The sequence below is a fragment of the Cotesia glomerata genome, unplaced genomic scaffold, assembly GCF_020080835.1.
Source record: "Cotesia glomerata isolate CgM1 unplaced genomic scaffold, MPM_Cglom_v2.3 scaffold_40, whole genome shotgun sequence".
Taxonomy (NCBI): domain Eukaryota; kingdom Metazoa; phylum Arthropoda; class Insecta; order Hymenoptera; family Braconidae; genus Cotesia; species Cotesia glomerata.
The window spans coordinates 61,202-75,000 of record NW_025404017.1 but is presented as its reverse complement, the minus strand read 5'-3'; the positions used below and the strand labels follow the sequence as shown (position 1 = coordinate 75,000).

General features: G+C 28.6%; 4 protein-coding genes and 1 long non-coding RNA gene across 7 annotated transcripts; 2 read left to right on the top strand and 3 right to left on the bottom strand.

The window, feature by feature from the left end:
* Window positions 1-6: 6 nt before the first annotated feature.
* Window positions 7-830, top strand: LOC123274514. Its single transcript, XM_044742155.1, has 4 exons — window positions 7-128; window positions 183-297; window positions 363-501; window positions 602-830. The coding sequence occupies exons 1-4, from the start codon at window positions 65-67 to the stop codon at window positions 746-748; spliced, it is 465 nt and encodes a 154-aa protein (XP_044598090.1). The 5' UTR covers window positions 7-64; the 3' UTR covers window positions 749-830.
* A 61-nt stretch (window positions 831-891) lies between these two features.
* LOC123274531 lies at window positions 892-1,716 on the bottom strand. The gene is made up of 2 exons (XR_006511524.1): window positions 1,434-1,716; window positions 892-1,321 (listed from the first exon to the last, which is right to left on the bottom strand). It is a non-coding gene; the product is annotated as an uncharacterized LOC123274531 (long non-coding RNA).
* A 313-nt stretch (window positions 1,717-2,029) lies between these two features.
* On the bottom strand, window positions 2,030-5,544 carry LOC123274515 (G-protein coupled receptor Mth2-like). Its single transcript, XM_044742156.1, has 8 exons — window positions 5,207-5,544; window positions 4,457-5,074; window positions 3,870-4,167; window positions 3,487-3,781; window positions 3,091-3,402; window positions 2,771-2,958; window positions 2,518-2,692; window positions 2,030-2,438 (listed from the first exon to the last, which is right to left on the bottom strand). Exons 2-8 carry the CDS (start codon window positions 5,048-5,050, stop codon window positions 2,093-2,095), a joined length of 2,208 nt encoding a protein of 735 aa, XP_044598091.1. The 5' UTR covers window positions 5,051-5,074; window positions 5,207-5,544; the 3' UTR covers window positions 2,030-2,092.
* A 231-nt stretch (window positions 5,545-5,775) lies between these two features.
* On the top strand, window positions 5,776-9,324 carry LOC123274517 (ATP-dependent Clp protease proteolytic subunit, mitochondrial). 2 transcript variants are annotated; one of them, XM_044742161.1, is made up of 5 exons: window positions 5,776-5,958; window positions 6,034-6,168; window positions 6,236-6,626; window positions 7,581-7,731; window positions 9,214-9,324. In XM_044742161.1, exons 1-4 carry the CDS (start codon window positions 5,920-5,922, stop codon window positions 7,724-7,726), a joined length of 711 nt encoding a protein of 236 aa, XP_044598096.1. In that variant the 5' UTR covers window positions 5,776-5,919; the 3' UTR covers window positions 7,727-7,731; window positions 9,214-9,324. The 2 variants fall into 2 exon arrangements, with proteins under 2 accessions (XP_044598096.1, XP_044598095.1); XM_044742160.1 differs by lacking the exon at window positions 9,214-9,324 and having other exon boundaries at window positions 7,581-8,724.
* On the bottom strand, window positions 9,004-13,373 carry LOC123274516 (protein limb expression 1 homolog). 2 transcript variants are annotated; one of them, XM_044742159.1, is made up of 5 exons: window positions 13,266-13,373; window positions 12,610-13,042; window positions 12,284-12,469; window positions 11,862-12,199; window positions 9,004-9,562 (listed from the first exon to the last, which is right to left on the bottom strand). In XM_044742159.1, the coding sequence occupies exons 3-5, from the start codon at window positions 12,438-12,440 to the stop codon at window positions 9,158-9,160; spliced, it is 900 nt and encodes a 299-aa protein (XP_044598094.1). In that variant the 5' UTR covers window positions 12,441-12,469; window positions 12,610-13,042; window positions 13,266-13,373; the 3' UTR covers window positions 9,004-9,157. The 2 variants fall into 2 exon arrangements, with proteins under 2 accessions (XP_044598094.1, XP_044598092.1); XM_044742157.1 differs by lacking the exon at window positions 13,266-13,373 and having other exon boundaries at window positions 12,610-13,086.
* Between the last annotated feature and the right edge of the window lie 426 nt (window positions 13,374-13,799).

Sequence of the window (13,799 nt, the reverse complement as noted above, 5' to 3'; positions counted from 1 at the left end):
AATAGAAAAATGGGAGTCTGCTGAAATTTGGAATAAAAGAACGATTAATGTCGATTCACACAAAATGAGTACATTAAATGAATCTATTGTCGCTATAAACCAACTCGAATGTCTTCTTTTGTCATACGGTAATAATTTTTTAAATAAAAATCTGAGTATAAATAAAATAAAATAATTTTTAGTTCGTAGTCTCGATCGAAAAAATGTCAATGCTCTTCAAATAATTCTAACGGATATTAAAAAACAATTTAAAATTATTGAAAAAATAATAAAAACATCAAAGTTTATTTTATCACGGTAATTATTTTTTTGTTATTGGAAATGAAAATTATTTTTTATAAAAAAAAAAAATATATTTTTAGATATGTTTTTATGAAAGCCTATTTTAATATGATTCAATCAAGACATCAAACGAGTATAAAATTTTTAGAGCAGTCAAAAAGTATTGCCTATAACATCAATAATCAATTTATTTACGACTGGATAAATCATTGTGAGAAAGTATGAAAAAAAAATTTTTCTGATAGTTCAGTCATTTTTTAAACTCACAACCTTTTAAATACTTATAAATTTTTTAAAAAATTAATTCAAATAATTACAGGTATGGACTAATTCACTGTCAAACGCTCAACAGAATTCATGGAAAGAAAATTATCTACAATCAAATGTAGAACGAAATTCTTTTGATAAAGAATCTATTGCCTTTTATACTTTACCGCTACCTCAAGACTTAACTAAACAAAGATGACTTTAAAATTCCTGGTTTAAAAAAATAAATTAATAAAATGAAGTAACAAGATACAGAAATACATTAAATAGACTAAAGATTATATTTATATTTAATTTCATTTAATTATAATAATAATAATAGAAATAGTAATAACGGCATTGTTATGGTTGATTAAATAATAATGTATTTACCACCACGGGCGTTTCTTAGACTGACTAACAGAAGTTAACATCCATGTATTTCTTTCGTTTTTAACAATCTGAGCTTGTTTATGTCTACCAAATGTTTTACATCCAACGAACCACCTTCCTTCGATGGCATAAATATAACAATCCTTACAACGACGCTTAAGGATAGCCTTGTGTTTTAGACCACACGCATGATTTAAAATTGGTTGAACTGATTGCAGTAAATAGTTTTTACAAAAATTTGATCCAGGAATTTGTGCATTTCCTGCTGTGACAAGAGTCTGAGTTAAACCATGGAATTGCCTAGTGATAAGTTGACTAGACTCAAGTGAGGTTATCCGGGAGATAATTACTGATGTTCCTCGTTGAATTGACTTAAAAAGTATTTGGCAATTCATTTTGTCTGAAATATGTAGTAAATCAATAAATTATTGTTTTATTTAGTAATCCGTTGGAGTTATAAAATTAATTATAATAATTATTAAATATTAAAAAATGAAAATAAATCAACTAACCTCTTTATTTTAGATGAATAATAAATATTGTTGAGTAACTGATATTAAATTATTAAGTATCACTAAAATAAATTGTTTTACTAATTTTATTAACTTTTTAACAGTACAAAAAATAATTATTTAAAAATAATAGTACGATTTCAAAACTCTTTAAAAACATCAAATATATAACTAAACCTCGCTTGAGTGTCGAGGAAAAAAGAGCAATCATATTTAAATATATTTGAGATTATTCTTAGCACTTTGGAGTAAATGAAATCATAATTAAAAATTTTATTAACTTAATTTTTATTGAGATAATTTTTTTAATGTCATATTAATAACATACTTATTTTTTTTAATTGTTTAAATTAGTTTTTTTGAATAAGTGTATGCTTTTTTATTCTAGGCAGCGGCGTTCAATCTCGCTTTCACTTAAACAAAAATATATATAATGTTCTTTATCACACTCATTCAGTGAATATAAGTTCTAAAAGTTAACTTTAATTATTGTAAAAAAATATACTTATTATACAATATAACAAAGAAATAATTTTCATAATAACATAATTATTTTGAGAAATTGATTTTTTATTTGTAACAATTAATTTGATGTTCAAGTCGGAGCGTTTTGGATTTATTTGAATTAAATGAAATAAAAAAGTATCATGAAAAGCTCATTAATTGAACTGATCCATCGTTGACGTTATTAACGTACTGGTTGAATTGATAGATCTTGAATTTTTAAAAAGATTCCTCAAGTCATTAGTTTTTTGAGATCTTCGATGAAATCGCAAATGAGCTCTATGACGGCTGAATTTTTTTATCAACGCGCGATAAACATCAGTTTTGACCACAAATAAAACAAAAATAAACATTCCATGGAGACAATTAATTATGTCAAACACAGTAAAAATTATGACGTGCCAATCCAAACTGATTATATAAGTTTTAATGAAGAATCCAATTACTTCAAAAATCCAAGCAATGCCCATAACAATGAATAGCTTCAAGGTGAGCCTTACTCTGAAAATAAAATAATTCATTAGAACAGAGTTTTATATTATATTTTTATGAAGTAAATTTTATTAATATGAATTCTTACTTAGTTTTAGTAGCTTTATCTAATTGAGCGCTCGTGAATGATAAAAATTTGAAAATACTCGCTTTTACCCTATTGTAGTTACGTAAAGTGAGGATGAAGAATATAACATTAATCGTCAAGAGTATAGTAAGTGGTCCATAAAAGTAAATAACTTTTGCTATATTATCATTTTGTGCTGTAAAATAATTTAATGAATAGAGTTAATAACGCATTACTCATATTGAATTTATATGATAATTTAAAGCTAACGTACCTCCAATCCAACATGTGGTCTCTCCTAGGTGAGGAAGCCATTCGTCGGGGATAAATTTTTTCGAATCCAACATGAAGATAAACAGGGACGAAAGTAATGGAAGACCCCAAGCATAGCAAGAATAAAGTAAGAAACGCTTTCTGCGTCCTAGGCTTTCACGGTTGATATAAACTACGCCGTTGTATCCTCTATAAATAAAATTCAATCGTGTTAAGAATTAAACATTTATGATGTTTAGTAGTAAAGTAAAGCATATTTTTATATTTAGCTTTCCAGTTTTGATTTCAAGGGAGCGGTAAGAAAAGAAAGAAATTACTAGCCTGAATGTCCACCAAATATCAAAACACATTACATTAAGCCAAGAAAAAGCCGCAAGAAATGATGCTGTCATTATGTAACCAAGAGGTTTACACACTGGCAAATCCACTAAATAATAATCTGGAGTCTTGTTATCGTATATTGTCAGGAAAATAATAGCTGTATGAGAACTAAAAGCTAAAAAAAGACTTCCTATATAGCACATCAAAGTTATTCCATGGATATTTTGTAAAGATGGTAGACTTAGATAAACCAAAAATGTCAGTAGCAGAAACGTGCAACTGATTGTTTCAGCTATTGTTTTGATAAGAATTCTATAAAGTAAAAAATGATTAAACAAATTAATATTTTAACTATATCTTTTTCAGAATTAAATAACAATAAAATATGGTCAATGCCTTGATGAAAGAGGATCATCTGGATCATCTAGTAACACAGGACCATCTGGTCGCACAGGATCATTTTTCAATGCAATTATATGCTTGCTGGCACACATGATAGGATACAATCCATCTTCCAAAAATTTGTTTCCGAATATCATTTCCAAGCAATATTCATCGTGATGACGAGCAACCTGATGATCAGGCACGTAAACATATCCACTTGAAGTAAAATACCAATTTTTTGATGGTATTACTGGATATGTTCTTTTACTGCCATTACAAGATACAAATCCAACGATGAGGCTATAATCTTAAAAATCAAAAAATAAATTTCTTCATTATTATTTCATACATAATTTATTGTTTTTTAAATAATATTATAAAAATAAAAGGATTACCGGTGAATTTTAGAACGTCTGATAAGGTTGAATTATAACGAGCATTGTAGACAATTGATTCTACCTCAGTGTGGAATTTTTTTTTGAAAGATGGAAATAAAGAAAGTTTTTGGCATTTATTATTGATCCGGGCTTCATCTTCTGGGCAACATTTTTTCAAACAAGTGTTATGCTCACAAAACTCAGCGTCGTTGCATGTTATAACGACAAGTGTATCTGGAGATGATCCGAAGTCAAAACATGAATTATTTTCAGTCACAAATAGTTTTTTTTTACCAGCTTTTGAAAAAGTTAGACCCTAAATGTAAAAATAATACTAATTGTTGAAAAAATGCATGTTCGCTAGTATACATTGCAAAAATAAATTTGTAAAATATGCAGGGAAAATTGATTATAAAATTTGTTATTTCATTTATAATTAATTTCGTACAGACAATAAAACAATTATAACAATAAAAATCATGTAATTATATTCAGTTGAAAAAAAAATTGGGCAGTGATAGATAAGAATAAAGCGTAATAACTGCTAAGACATAAAAGACGTACACTATTTTGAGTTTAATGTTAGAAATCAATTAATAGCTTACCTGATACGTATCATTATAAAAAATAAGTCGATCGTCAATTGTACTAATGACGTGGTTAATTAAACTATAATTACAAGTTGGAAAACCTTGAATTATTGATAAAGAATCAATAATTTTATCAGAAAAGTCACGGAGTATGTTAAACATATCTATATAATTTGAAGAGAAATTCATGCATTCTCGAGTTTCAGTACTGTATCGCTGCCCTTGAGGACAACATTTTCTGATAGTCATAGATCGTGAAGTCGAGTAATTCTCATCATCTTGATAATACTTATGAACGTATGAAATATTTATAAGATCATTTTTACGCACTAAATTTGTACAAGCAATCAATCTTAATATTGTTAAGTTAGTCAGAGTATGTATTTTCGAAGAATCATTGGAGCATTCCATTAAGTACTTATCGATCCAATCTTTGGTTTCTTCCTTGTAATGATTAACAAAATTTTCAGTGTGCAAAATAAAGCATCTAGAATTATCTTTGGTATCAAAAATCTCTTGTAGCGGACAATATTTTTTATCAGTCCTAATACTAGTTATACTTGCGGGTATTAATATAAAAAAAATAAAGTATATTCTTGAGCCAAACATATTTCTATCAATTTGTAAACACAAGGTAGTATTTAAAACGTAAATATTGTATTTATTTTTAAATTTTAAAATATCAAAAATCAATTTTAATATTAGTTCATATTAAAACACAATAATTTTCACCCACTTTATAATAGTTTTCTTATTTTTTCATAGATATGTCAAAAAAAAAGTAAGAGACAGGTTTGAACTCAGGGGATAGCTACAACTCAACTGATAAACGTTGTTAAAAATATTAGTAACTATAGAGGAAGTTCGTCACAGTAGTATTCACTGATAATGTCAAATTATTACCACTGCTCACATATCTTCATTAAAAACTAATTCTTTAATTAATTTCGAATTCCATGAAATCTATAATTTATCTAATTATATTTTCAAGTATAGATTTTTATTTGCCACCAACATTGAAAAATTAATCTCGGGTTAAAAATGTGACTCCAACATATATTACGTCTAATATTTCCAAAAATAAAATGATAAAATGTGATAATATGCGCGAACACGTGTAAGTCTCCATTTAAATAACATTTGCCGCGAAAAATTCAAATTTTCATAGTGTCGCTAGTGTACGGATATTCATTTGTATTTTTATTTTTAAAACGATGATTGCTTTACTTTAACTAAAATTCTGAGTTCATGTGTAAAGTACCTATGTCTATAAAATTGATAATGAATGTCATTCAGTAAACATATTTCAATTTGTTTATATTTTATGACATAAATAAAGAGTGATACCCCAAATACTTATTACAGTTGTAATCAGTGAAATAGTTTGATTGTAAAATTAAATGTGATTTAGTCATAAGTTTATAAGTAATAAACTAGAATTAATTTTTTTATTAACATTTACTGAATTTTTGCAAAAAATGTTGTTTAGAAGGATTGGTAATTTTTTAACTACAAATGTACGTGATTAATGTATGATCTAGTAAATTTTTATTTCATAACCTTAAATAATAACTTGTTTATTTACTTTACAGAATCATGCAAGAAATATAATTTCGCGAAATTTAAACTTAGTACCAATTGTCGTCGAGCAAACTGGCCGAGGAGAACGAGCTTATGATATTTATTCAAGATTATTGAAAGATCGAATTATATGTCTTATGGGAGCAGTGAGTTTCAATTGAAACTTTTACTCCAATACATAAATTAAGCTTTCTAAATATTTTTATTTTTTAGATAACAGATGATGTTTCGTCATTGGTGATAGCGCAACTATTATTCCTTCAATCGGAGAGTAATAAAAAACCGATTCATCTGTACATCAATTCACCAGGTGGAAGTGTGACAGCTGGATTAGGAATCTACGATACAATGCAGTACGTTCTTCCACCAATAGCAACCTGGTGTGTAGGTCAAGCCTGTTCAATGGCAAGTTTACTGCTGGCTGCTGGTGCCCCCGGTATGAGACATTCTCTCCCCAACGCAAGAATTATGATTCACCAACCGTCTGGAGGAGTTCAAGGACAAGCTACTGATATCCAAATTCAAGCGGAAGAAATTTTAAAATTGAAGAAACAAATTAATCATCTATACGTCAAACATACTGGTCTTGATATCTCGAGAATAGGTACAGTGTATAGTGTTGTTCATATTCAGATATAATTTTCTGTTGTTCTTAATAAAATTATTTTTAACTTCCCGCTAAAAAAATCGAAGATTTTCAAAAATCGGGAAGTTATTGTTTTCACCCCGTTTTACGAAAATCGAGTTTTCATCGAATCTCGACGTTTCGAGGTCCTAGGAAACTTCCCTGACTATTCCCGCGATGTTGTCTGTATGTATGTGGGTGTGTGTGTGGATGTATGTAAACCTCTTATAACTTTTGAACCGATTTGATCGCGGTTGGTGCCATTCGAAAGGGCTTGACCAAACTTAGATTTTGTATATACTTTGGAACGCTTCGGACCGGTAGATTTTGAGAAATCGCAAAAAAACTACAAAAAAAATTTTTTTCAAAAGTGGTTTTTTTGGAATAACTTTTAAACGGCTTTACCGATAAATGCCAAAAACTAATCAGCTCTTTACATCAAAAAACCACGTCGATCGCCGCCAATCCGGTCAAACTCGGTTGATTCGTTCGTGAGTTATCGTTGACGAAAGAAAACCAAAAAAAAAGTTTTTTCGGAATTACTCCGAAGTTTTCCACTCTGTCAATATAAACTTAAAGATTTTTCATGAAGCTTAAAAAACTGCATCGAATGCCACTAATCGCGTGAAAATCGGTTCATTCATTCAAAAGTTATCGCGATTTAAAAATTAAAAAAATAGTGTTTTATCAAACTTCTATCAAACTTTTGAGCTCAAAAGCATACAAAAGCTATTTTTTTGAGCTCGGAGAGCTCAAAATAATATTCAATTTGTATTTATGAACTCGAAGAGCTCTAAAACGTCATAAGTGCAATTTCAAGTGTTTAGGTATTGAATTGGCGGGAAGTTGCAGGGATGGCCTTCAAGGTCAACCGTTTTCCTAATTTTTTTACTTTTGATACAAGCTTTATACAAATCAACTTATTCATTACAGAAAATAGCATGGAGAGAGATAAATTTATGTCTCCAGCGGATGCTAAAGAGTTCGGGATAATAGATACAATTTTAGACCATCCAACACAAGAAAAAGATGAAAATAGAAGTTCACCATCAAGAACTGAAAATGTCATTCATGTTTAAATGTGGTAATAAATTATAAGAGTAATAATACAAATTAATGGTTTTATCAATTGTTAATATTTAATACAATAACATAAAAATAAACATTGTTATAAACTATTTCATCATTAGTTAATTTTCATAAATTTATATTATATTTCTAAACAGTACGAATTTAACTGCATATAAAAGAAAATTTCGTTCAAAAGTACAATATAAAATTTTTTTTATCACCATACAAATATTGATATTAATATTTGTATTTTATTCATGCTAACGTTCTCATTATCTTATCAAAAAATATATCACGTAACAAAACGTTTGGCAAAAAGACAATAACATTTTGATATTAATAAAATGGAAGAATGAATATTACACTAGATAGTTATCACACAATATTCGCGACATAACACAAAATATTATATAAAAGAAAAAAATGAATAAATAAAAAAAAGTCAAATCTCGTATTATCGATAATTCAATAGCTTGCCTTCTTATGCTTACTCATTTTTTTTTTATATTTAATTATTTATACTTTTCAATACCTATATACTTAAGTTAACAATTAGTAGATAAGATAAAATAAACATTAATTAATAAAATATTTAAAAACAATATTATTACTGTTATAAACTCAACTTGGGCAAGTTAGGCATACATATTAAGCTCGCGAATTTAATAATTAAATGCCCAATAGTTAAAACGTAATATGATTGTGGAAGACTTTTTGCAAAAGTGAATGCCCAAGACTCCACGATTGCTTTAATCTTTTATATACAAATTATTTATTAATTAAAATGTAATTTAATTGCTTTTAATTAACCAATTAATTACAATAATCTTTTGTTTGATAAATTTTTTTAAATATCAACAACACTGGCCAAATAATTTATAAATGAAAAATATATTCCTAATAATCTAGTAATTCAATCTCCATTTTATCAAGTAATTAAATATAATAATGATAATAATGCGGAGATATTTAATTAGTGTAATTAATAGACACGATTCAAAATATCTAAAAAAAAATTAGCATTAAAAATTTTCAACTAATTGTATAAAATAAATTACAAACTATATTCAAATTCAAACTAATTAAGCAAAAGTATCCTCTGGATGAAATGTAACTTTCATTAAAAAAAAAAAAAAGTATATTTATATATACTTTACATTCAAATAAACTAAACAAAATCTCTAAAAAATTTCATAATCTTTCGATTGAAGTTATAATTTAAGCAATAAAATACCTAAACATTTACATTAAAAATAAATTTAAATATTCATTACTACTAATAAGTTAACTCGAAGAATTTAATGAAGCGATTTAGCTTGTAAATTACTTTTCATAATTAATTAATTACTATAAGTAATTTTAATAACTGTTTGCTTATTGATAATTAAAAATCATGGTTCACTGGTATAACCGGTCGAATAAGAATAATAATTCAAAATTTACTGTGGACAAACTTGAGCATGAGCAAGCATAAGAATATCTTTTTTCTCTTTAGGAAATCGTAATTCACGGCCAGCGAGTCTAGCAGTCTCCAATTCTCTCTCAGCAAGAGCAAGTTCCATAGCGACAACTCCACCACCATTTTCATGTTCCCTAGCGACCCAATCAAGAGCCATTTGACTGCGCATATCATCATCGAGAGCACGATGACTGTAATGGGCAACAACTTCTTGTCGACTACATTGTCTTTCTCGCATTGCTTTCAATGATCCATTCCAGTGTAGTAGTTGAAACACAGTCATCAACTCCTGGAACTCTAACATTGTTCTACCACGATTGCACTCCAACATAAAACGGAATGCACCGATACCTGTGTTAGGATCCTCTTTTTCATCTCCATTATTCTATCAACATAATAACAAGAAATAACATAATCCAGTCGAAATAAAGATTTTACTTAGTAAAAATCGCTAAGAAGAAATTTCTTTCACAAAATGATCCAAAATATGCTAAAACTACGACGTCCGAAAAAATCCAACAAAAAAGTTTGTTACGAGTCTATTTTTTTATAACAAAACGGTCAAAATTGTGGTTTTAAGCAAATATATGATCAACTCCAGTACACAGATGAGTAAATCCTTCGTAGTAGTATATAGTTAAGACCAATGGATAAAACAAGTCAATCAGTAGACTCCTACGTGCTATAAATCTTTAATTATTTAAAAGTTAATTAATTTTCTCCGTAAAGTAATGTTTTTGTTGATCCGCCATATTGCTTGGCGTCAAAAGTCGTATTGCGCATGCGCGCGCACCTACTCAAATTTAAACGCTGAGAAATAATTCTAAATTTTTTCAGTGAACTATATTTTTATTCGAAAAAAAAAATTAAATAGTATCAAAATTTTTACATCAATTATTAAAAATTAATTAAGAAACTCTTATTTCTTTGCATTTATTGTTAAATTGTATACTTACTGTTAGACAAATTTCCGTTTAAAAATCCTTAAAGTGATATTTCTATGTAAATTTTAAAGCAATGGATATTAATTACTTCGTCCTATTCTTATATTGTATGTAATTGAAAAATTATGTTTCTGTTAAGATAAATTTCTAAACACGTCACTTGCAATTATTGTAAGCAGATGTTACAGAAATTCTGCGGTCATTCTCTGACTCTTTGTTAATTGTCAAACTTGATGTACCTTTTAATTGCTCTGTCCAGGTAGGATCGCCTCTTTTAATCCGTCACGCTCCTTACTTAATTGAATACTAATCTATGCCTTTTCTCAAATGTAACACAATACCTAACGTTGAATATAAAATTTGTATTGCTCTGAGGAGGATATTTAAACAGTTCTTGCTGTAATAAGTTATATTCTTACGTGAACTTCAGTAGTAAGCAGACATAAATCGATAATTTTCAAAATTGAAGTGATTAAAATTCATAATCAAGTGTAAGTGGACAGGAAAAAATGGAAGTTGATCGTGCATATTTAGATTCGTGTGTTTTGTGTGATGAAAATTTGAAAGATTTTAAAACTGTTACAGTGTCGACGGGACTTTTGAAATAGACAGAAGCAAGTCAAAAGCGAAATGATAATCTGTGGCATAAATGGAATAATTGTCCATCAATTGTCTTACATGAAAAATGTCGTAAGTCATACACTAATGTAAGATGTGTAAGTACCGCGAGAAAACGGAGTATTGACAGTCGTTACCGCGAAAATTCAATGAACGATTCGATTTCAAATCAGCACTTTAATTTTAGATCACTTTGTTTCATATGTGGAGAACATTGTTCAGAGGCTGATGAAATTCGAAAAACAGTAGCTAAACCGGATAACAACGAAAGTTCTGATAGTTCTGACGATGACATTTAAATTTTAATTTATTTTAGAGAACTTTTGAATTAGCATTTTTTTATTGTTACTGCTTTTATTGTAAATGTGATAAATCAATTGTTGAAATTAATGAATAATATACATGCTCTAATTTATTTACAATTTGATTATACTAAAAAGATGTATAGCATTTGATAATAAAAATAATTAATTTCTTTAAATAAACTTTATTGAGTGAAATGTTTCTTAATAAAATTAAAAATAAGAATTTCTTAATTAATGTTTAATCATTGATGTAAAAATTTTGATACTATTTAATTTTTTTCTTTGAATAAAAATATAGTTCACTGAAAAAATTTGGAATTATTTCTCAGCGTTTGAATTTGAGTAGGTGCGCGCGCATGCGCAATACGACTTTTGACGCCAAGCAATATGGCGGATCAACAAAAACATTACTTTACGGAGAAAATTAATTAACTTTTAAATAATTAAAGATTTATAGCACGTAGGAGTCTACTGATTGACTTGTTTTATCCATTAGTCTTAACTATATACTACTACGAAGGATTTACTCATCTGTGTACTGGAGTTGATCATATATTTGCTTAAAACCACAATTTTGACCGTTCAGTTATAAAAAAATAGACTCGCAACAAACTTTTTTGTTGGATTTTTTCGGATGTCGTAGTTTTAGCATATTTTGGATCATTCTGTGAAAGAAATTTCTTCTTAGCGATTTTTACTAAGTAAAGTCTTTATTTTGCCTCTTCTCAACTGGACTAACAATGAATTTTTGAAAAACTACCCCAATTATTCTTAATTAAATAAAAAATTCAATTTAAAACAGTTAATGAAATCTAACCTGTGATTGACCATTTGAAGTAGGTGCGGGTTTATTAAAACTAGCTCTCGCTTCAGCTACAGCTTTTTCAATAAAATCATCAGTTATTTTTCTCGACGGATGTTCATTGAACACTGAATTCATTAACGCTATTTTAGCAGCTGACCTACGGGCTTCAGCCTTTGTCGGGCAACTTTGAAAACTACCAAAGCAAGAGCCACCAGGTAGAGTGACATAGCAAACATATGGAGGGCTAGCACCTGGTACTGATTCGTAAATAACTAATGCACCGTTTCTCAATTCCGTACCTCTGCTTTGTTTCATTTGCCAAAATTCTTGTAGTGCCTCAACAACGTTAACTATTGATCATTAATAAATATTTAAATAAAATAATGAACAACAATCAATAATAAATGTAAAATACAATATATTTATAATTTTACCTCTTCCATACCCTTGAGTATGTTTAGCAAAACTATTGACAACAGCATCAACAGCTTCACGAAGAACTTGCTTAGCACGAGCATCAACCAAGTCTCCAGATACACCCATACTTTCTGGTACTCTTGTTTTAGTTTTAACTGGCATAATGCCCTGCATTACACTTCAACAACTACCAATCATTTACCCTGTAATCAATAAAATTATCATGAGATTATGTAATACCACTTTAATTCAAATATTTAACAATAAATTTCATCTTAATGCATAACACATTATCACTATTTAATCATAATAATTTAAAAGCTTCAACTTTTTTTTTACTCACAAATATTGAGACGATGCCCTCGATGTCGTATATTTTTTTTTGTGTTTTTTGTCGTGCACTCGTCGAGTGCACGAAATTGTTGCGACCGATGATCGAACGATTTATCGATCCAAAAAAAATATATATGACGCTTTGTTTGGTGTTTTTTTTTTTTATAATATTAACAAGTTTAAATAGTAACACACTGTTGACAACAGACTTAGTGGTACTGCAGTTATAATTGTAGATGATACGAGCAGCCCACCTGCAGAGAGTCCACACGATGCTAAGGAATTCGCGTAAATTACTCTCGGTTACTCTCTGATCAGCGCACTGAGCGCTGCAGGATCAAATTGCAAGACACATAAAACGCGTTTAATGGCCCCGGACCACTAACGATTTCCAGAAAACCAGGGACGTTCTCACTTGCACCTGTGCCCTACTAAATTCATACCTGTCAACACAAACGGTAATACGCAGTATTAACAGACTGTCAGAAACTTAACTAATTATTATTTTATTTATTATATCTAATAATAAGTTATAATTTTTTTTGACATTTCTTCTATGAAAACTCAACTTTTTAGCTTCTGAAAAGATTAATAAGTAGTAATTAAATAAAAATAATAATTTAATTATGAAGAATATAAATAAAAAGAAATAAAAAATAAACTTACCTGTGAGTGTAAAATTGAATATTGTAAAAATAAAAATAAGTAGTACTCGGTAATTATATTATCTTCTTTTAAGGTTTCTCGTTTTTTGCAAATTGATGGTGCGTCCCTGACACCCAACCCTGCTAAATATCAGCGGTTCTCCACCCGCAAACTCAACAAGAGACTTGATCGGTAACGACGAAAGTACTACCGGACCTCTCTACCGGTTCTCACGATCTCTCTCTCGCTCAGACTTGTTTTTTTTCTTAATTTATTTTTTGTAGATCACGAGCAGTAACCAGACAAACAGGTGACAAGCGGGGACAAAGCCCGTGCTGGTATTGTCATTTAGTATTATTGGAATCGTTATTTTAAATAAATAAATCTTTAATATTATTTAAGATTTATTATTATTATTGATTATAAACAATATTTTACTTTTTTTTATTTATTTATTTTATTTATTTGATTATATATGTATATATCTGTAGATAAATATAAATATATAACATTTATTTATTCCTTTTAGATCTGACTGATTATGTAAAAATATCT

Coding starts and splice junctions, on each gene's coding strand:
- LOC123274514 (XM_044742155.1), top strand. CDS start 65: ATGAGTACATTAAATGAATCTATTGTCGCTATAAACCAACTCGAATGT. Junction 298..362: donor TCAAAGTTTATTTTATCACG/GTAATTATTTTT, acceptor ATATATTTTTAG/ATATGTTTTTATGAAAGCCT. Junction 502..601: donor GGATAAATCATTGTGAGAAA/GTATGAAAAAAA, acceptor AAATAATTACAG/GTATGGACTAATTCACTGTC.
- LOC123274515 (XM_044742156.1), bottom strand. CDS start 5,050: ATGTTTGGCTCAAGAATATACTTTATTTTTTTTATATTAATACCCGCA. Junction 4,168..4,456: donor TTTATAATGATACGTATCAG/GTAAGCTATTAA, acceptor TTTTACATTTAG/GGTCTAACTTTTTCAAAAGC. Junction 2,439..2,517: donor GATAAAGCTACTAAAACTAA/GTAAGAATTCAT, acceptor TTTTATTTTCAG/AGTAAGGCTCACCTTGAAGC.
- LOC123274517 (XM_044742161.1), top strand. CDS start 5,920: ATGTTGTTTAGAAGGATTGGTAATTTTTTAACTACAAAT. Junction 5,959..6,033: donor GTAATTTTTTAACTACAAAT/GTACGTGATTAA, acceptor TTTACTTTACAG/AATCATGCAAGAAATATAAT. Junction 6,627..7,580: donor TCTTGATATCTCGAGAATAG/GTACAGTGTATA, acceptor TATTCATTACAG/AAAATAGCATGGAGAGAGAT.
- LOC123274516 (XM_044742159.1), bottom strand. CDS start 12,440: ATGCAGGGCATTATGCCAGTTAAAACTAAAACAAGAGTACCAGAAAGT. Junction 12,200..12,283: donor TACTCAAGGGTATGGAAGAG/GTAAAATTATAA, acceptor AATGATCAATAG/TTAACGTTGTTGAGGCACTA. Junction 9,563..11,861: donor CTTCAAATGGTCAATCACAG/GTTAGATTTCAT, acceptor TTATGTTGATAG/AATAATGGAGATGAAAAAGA.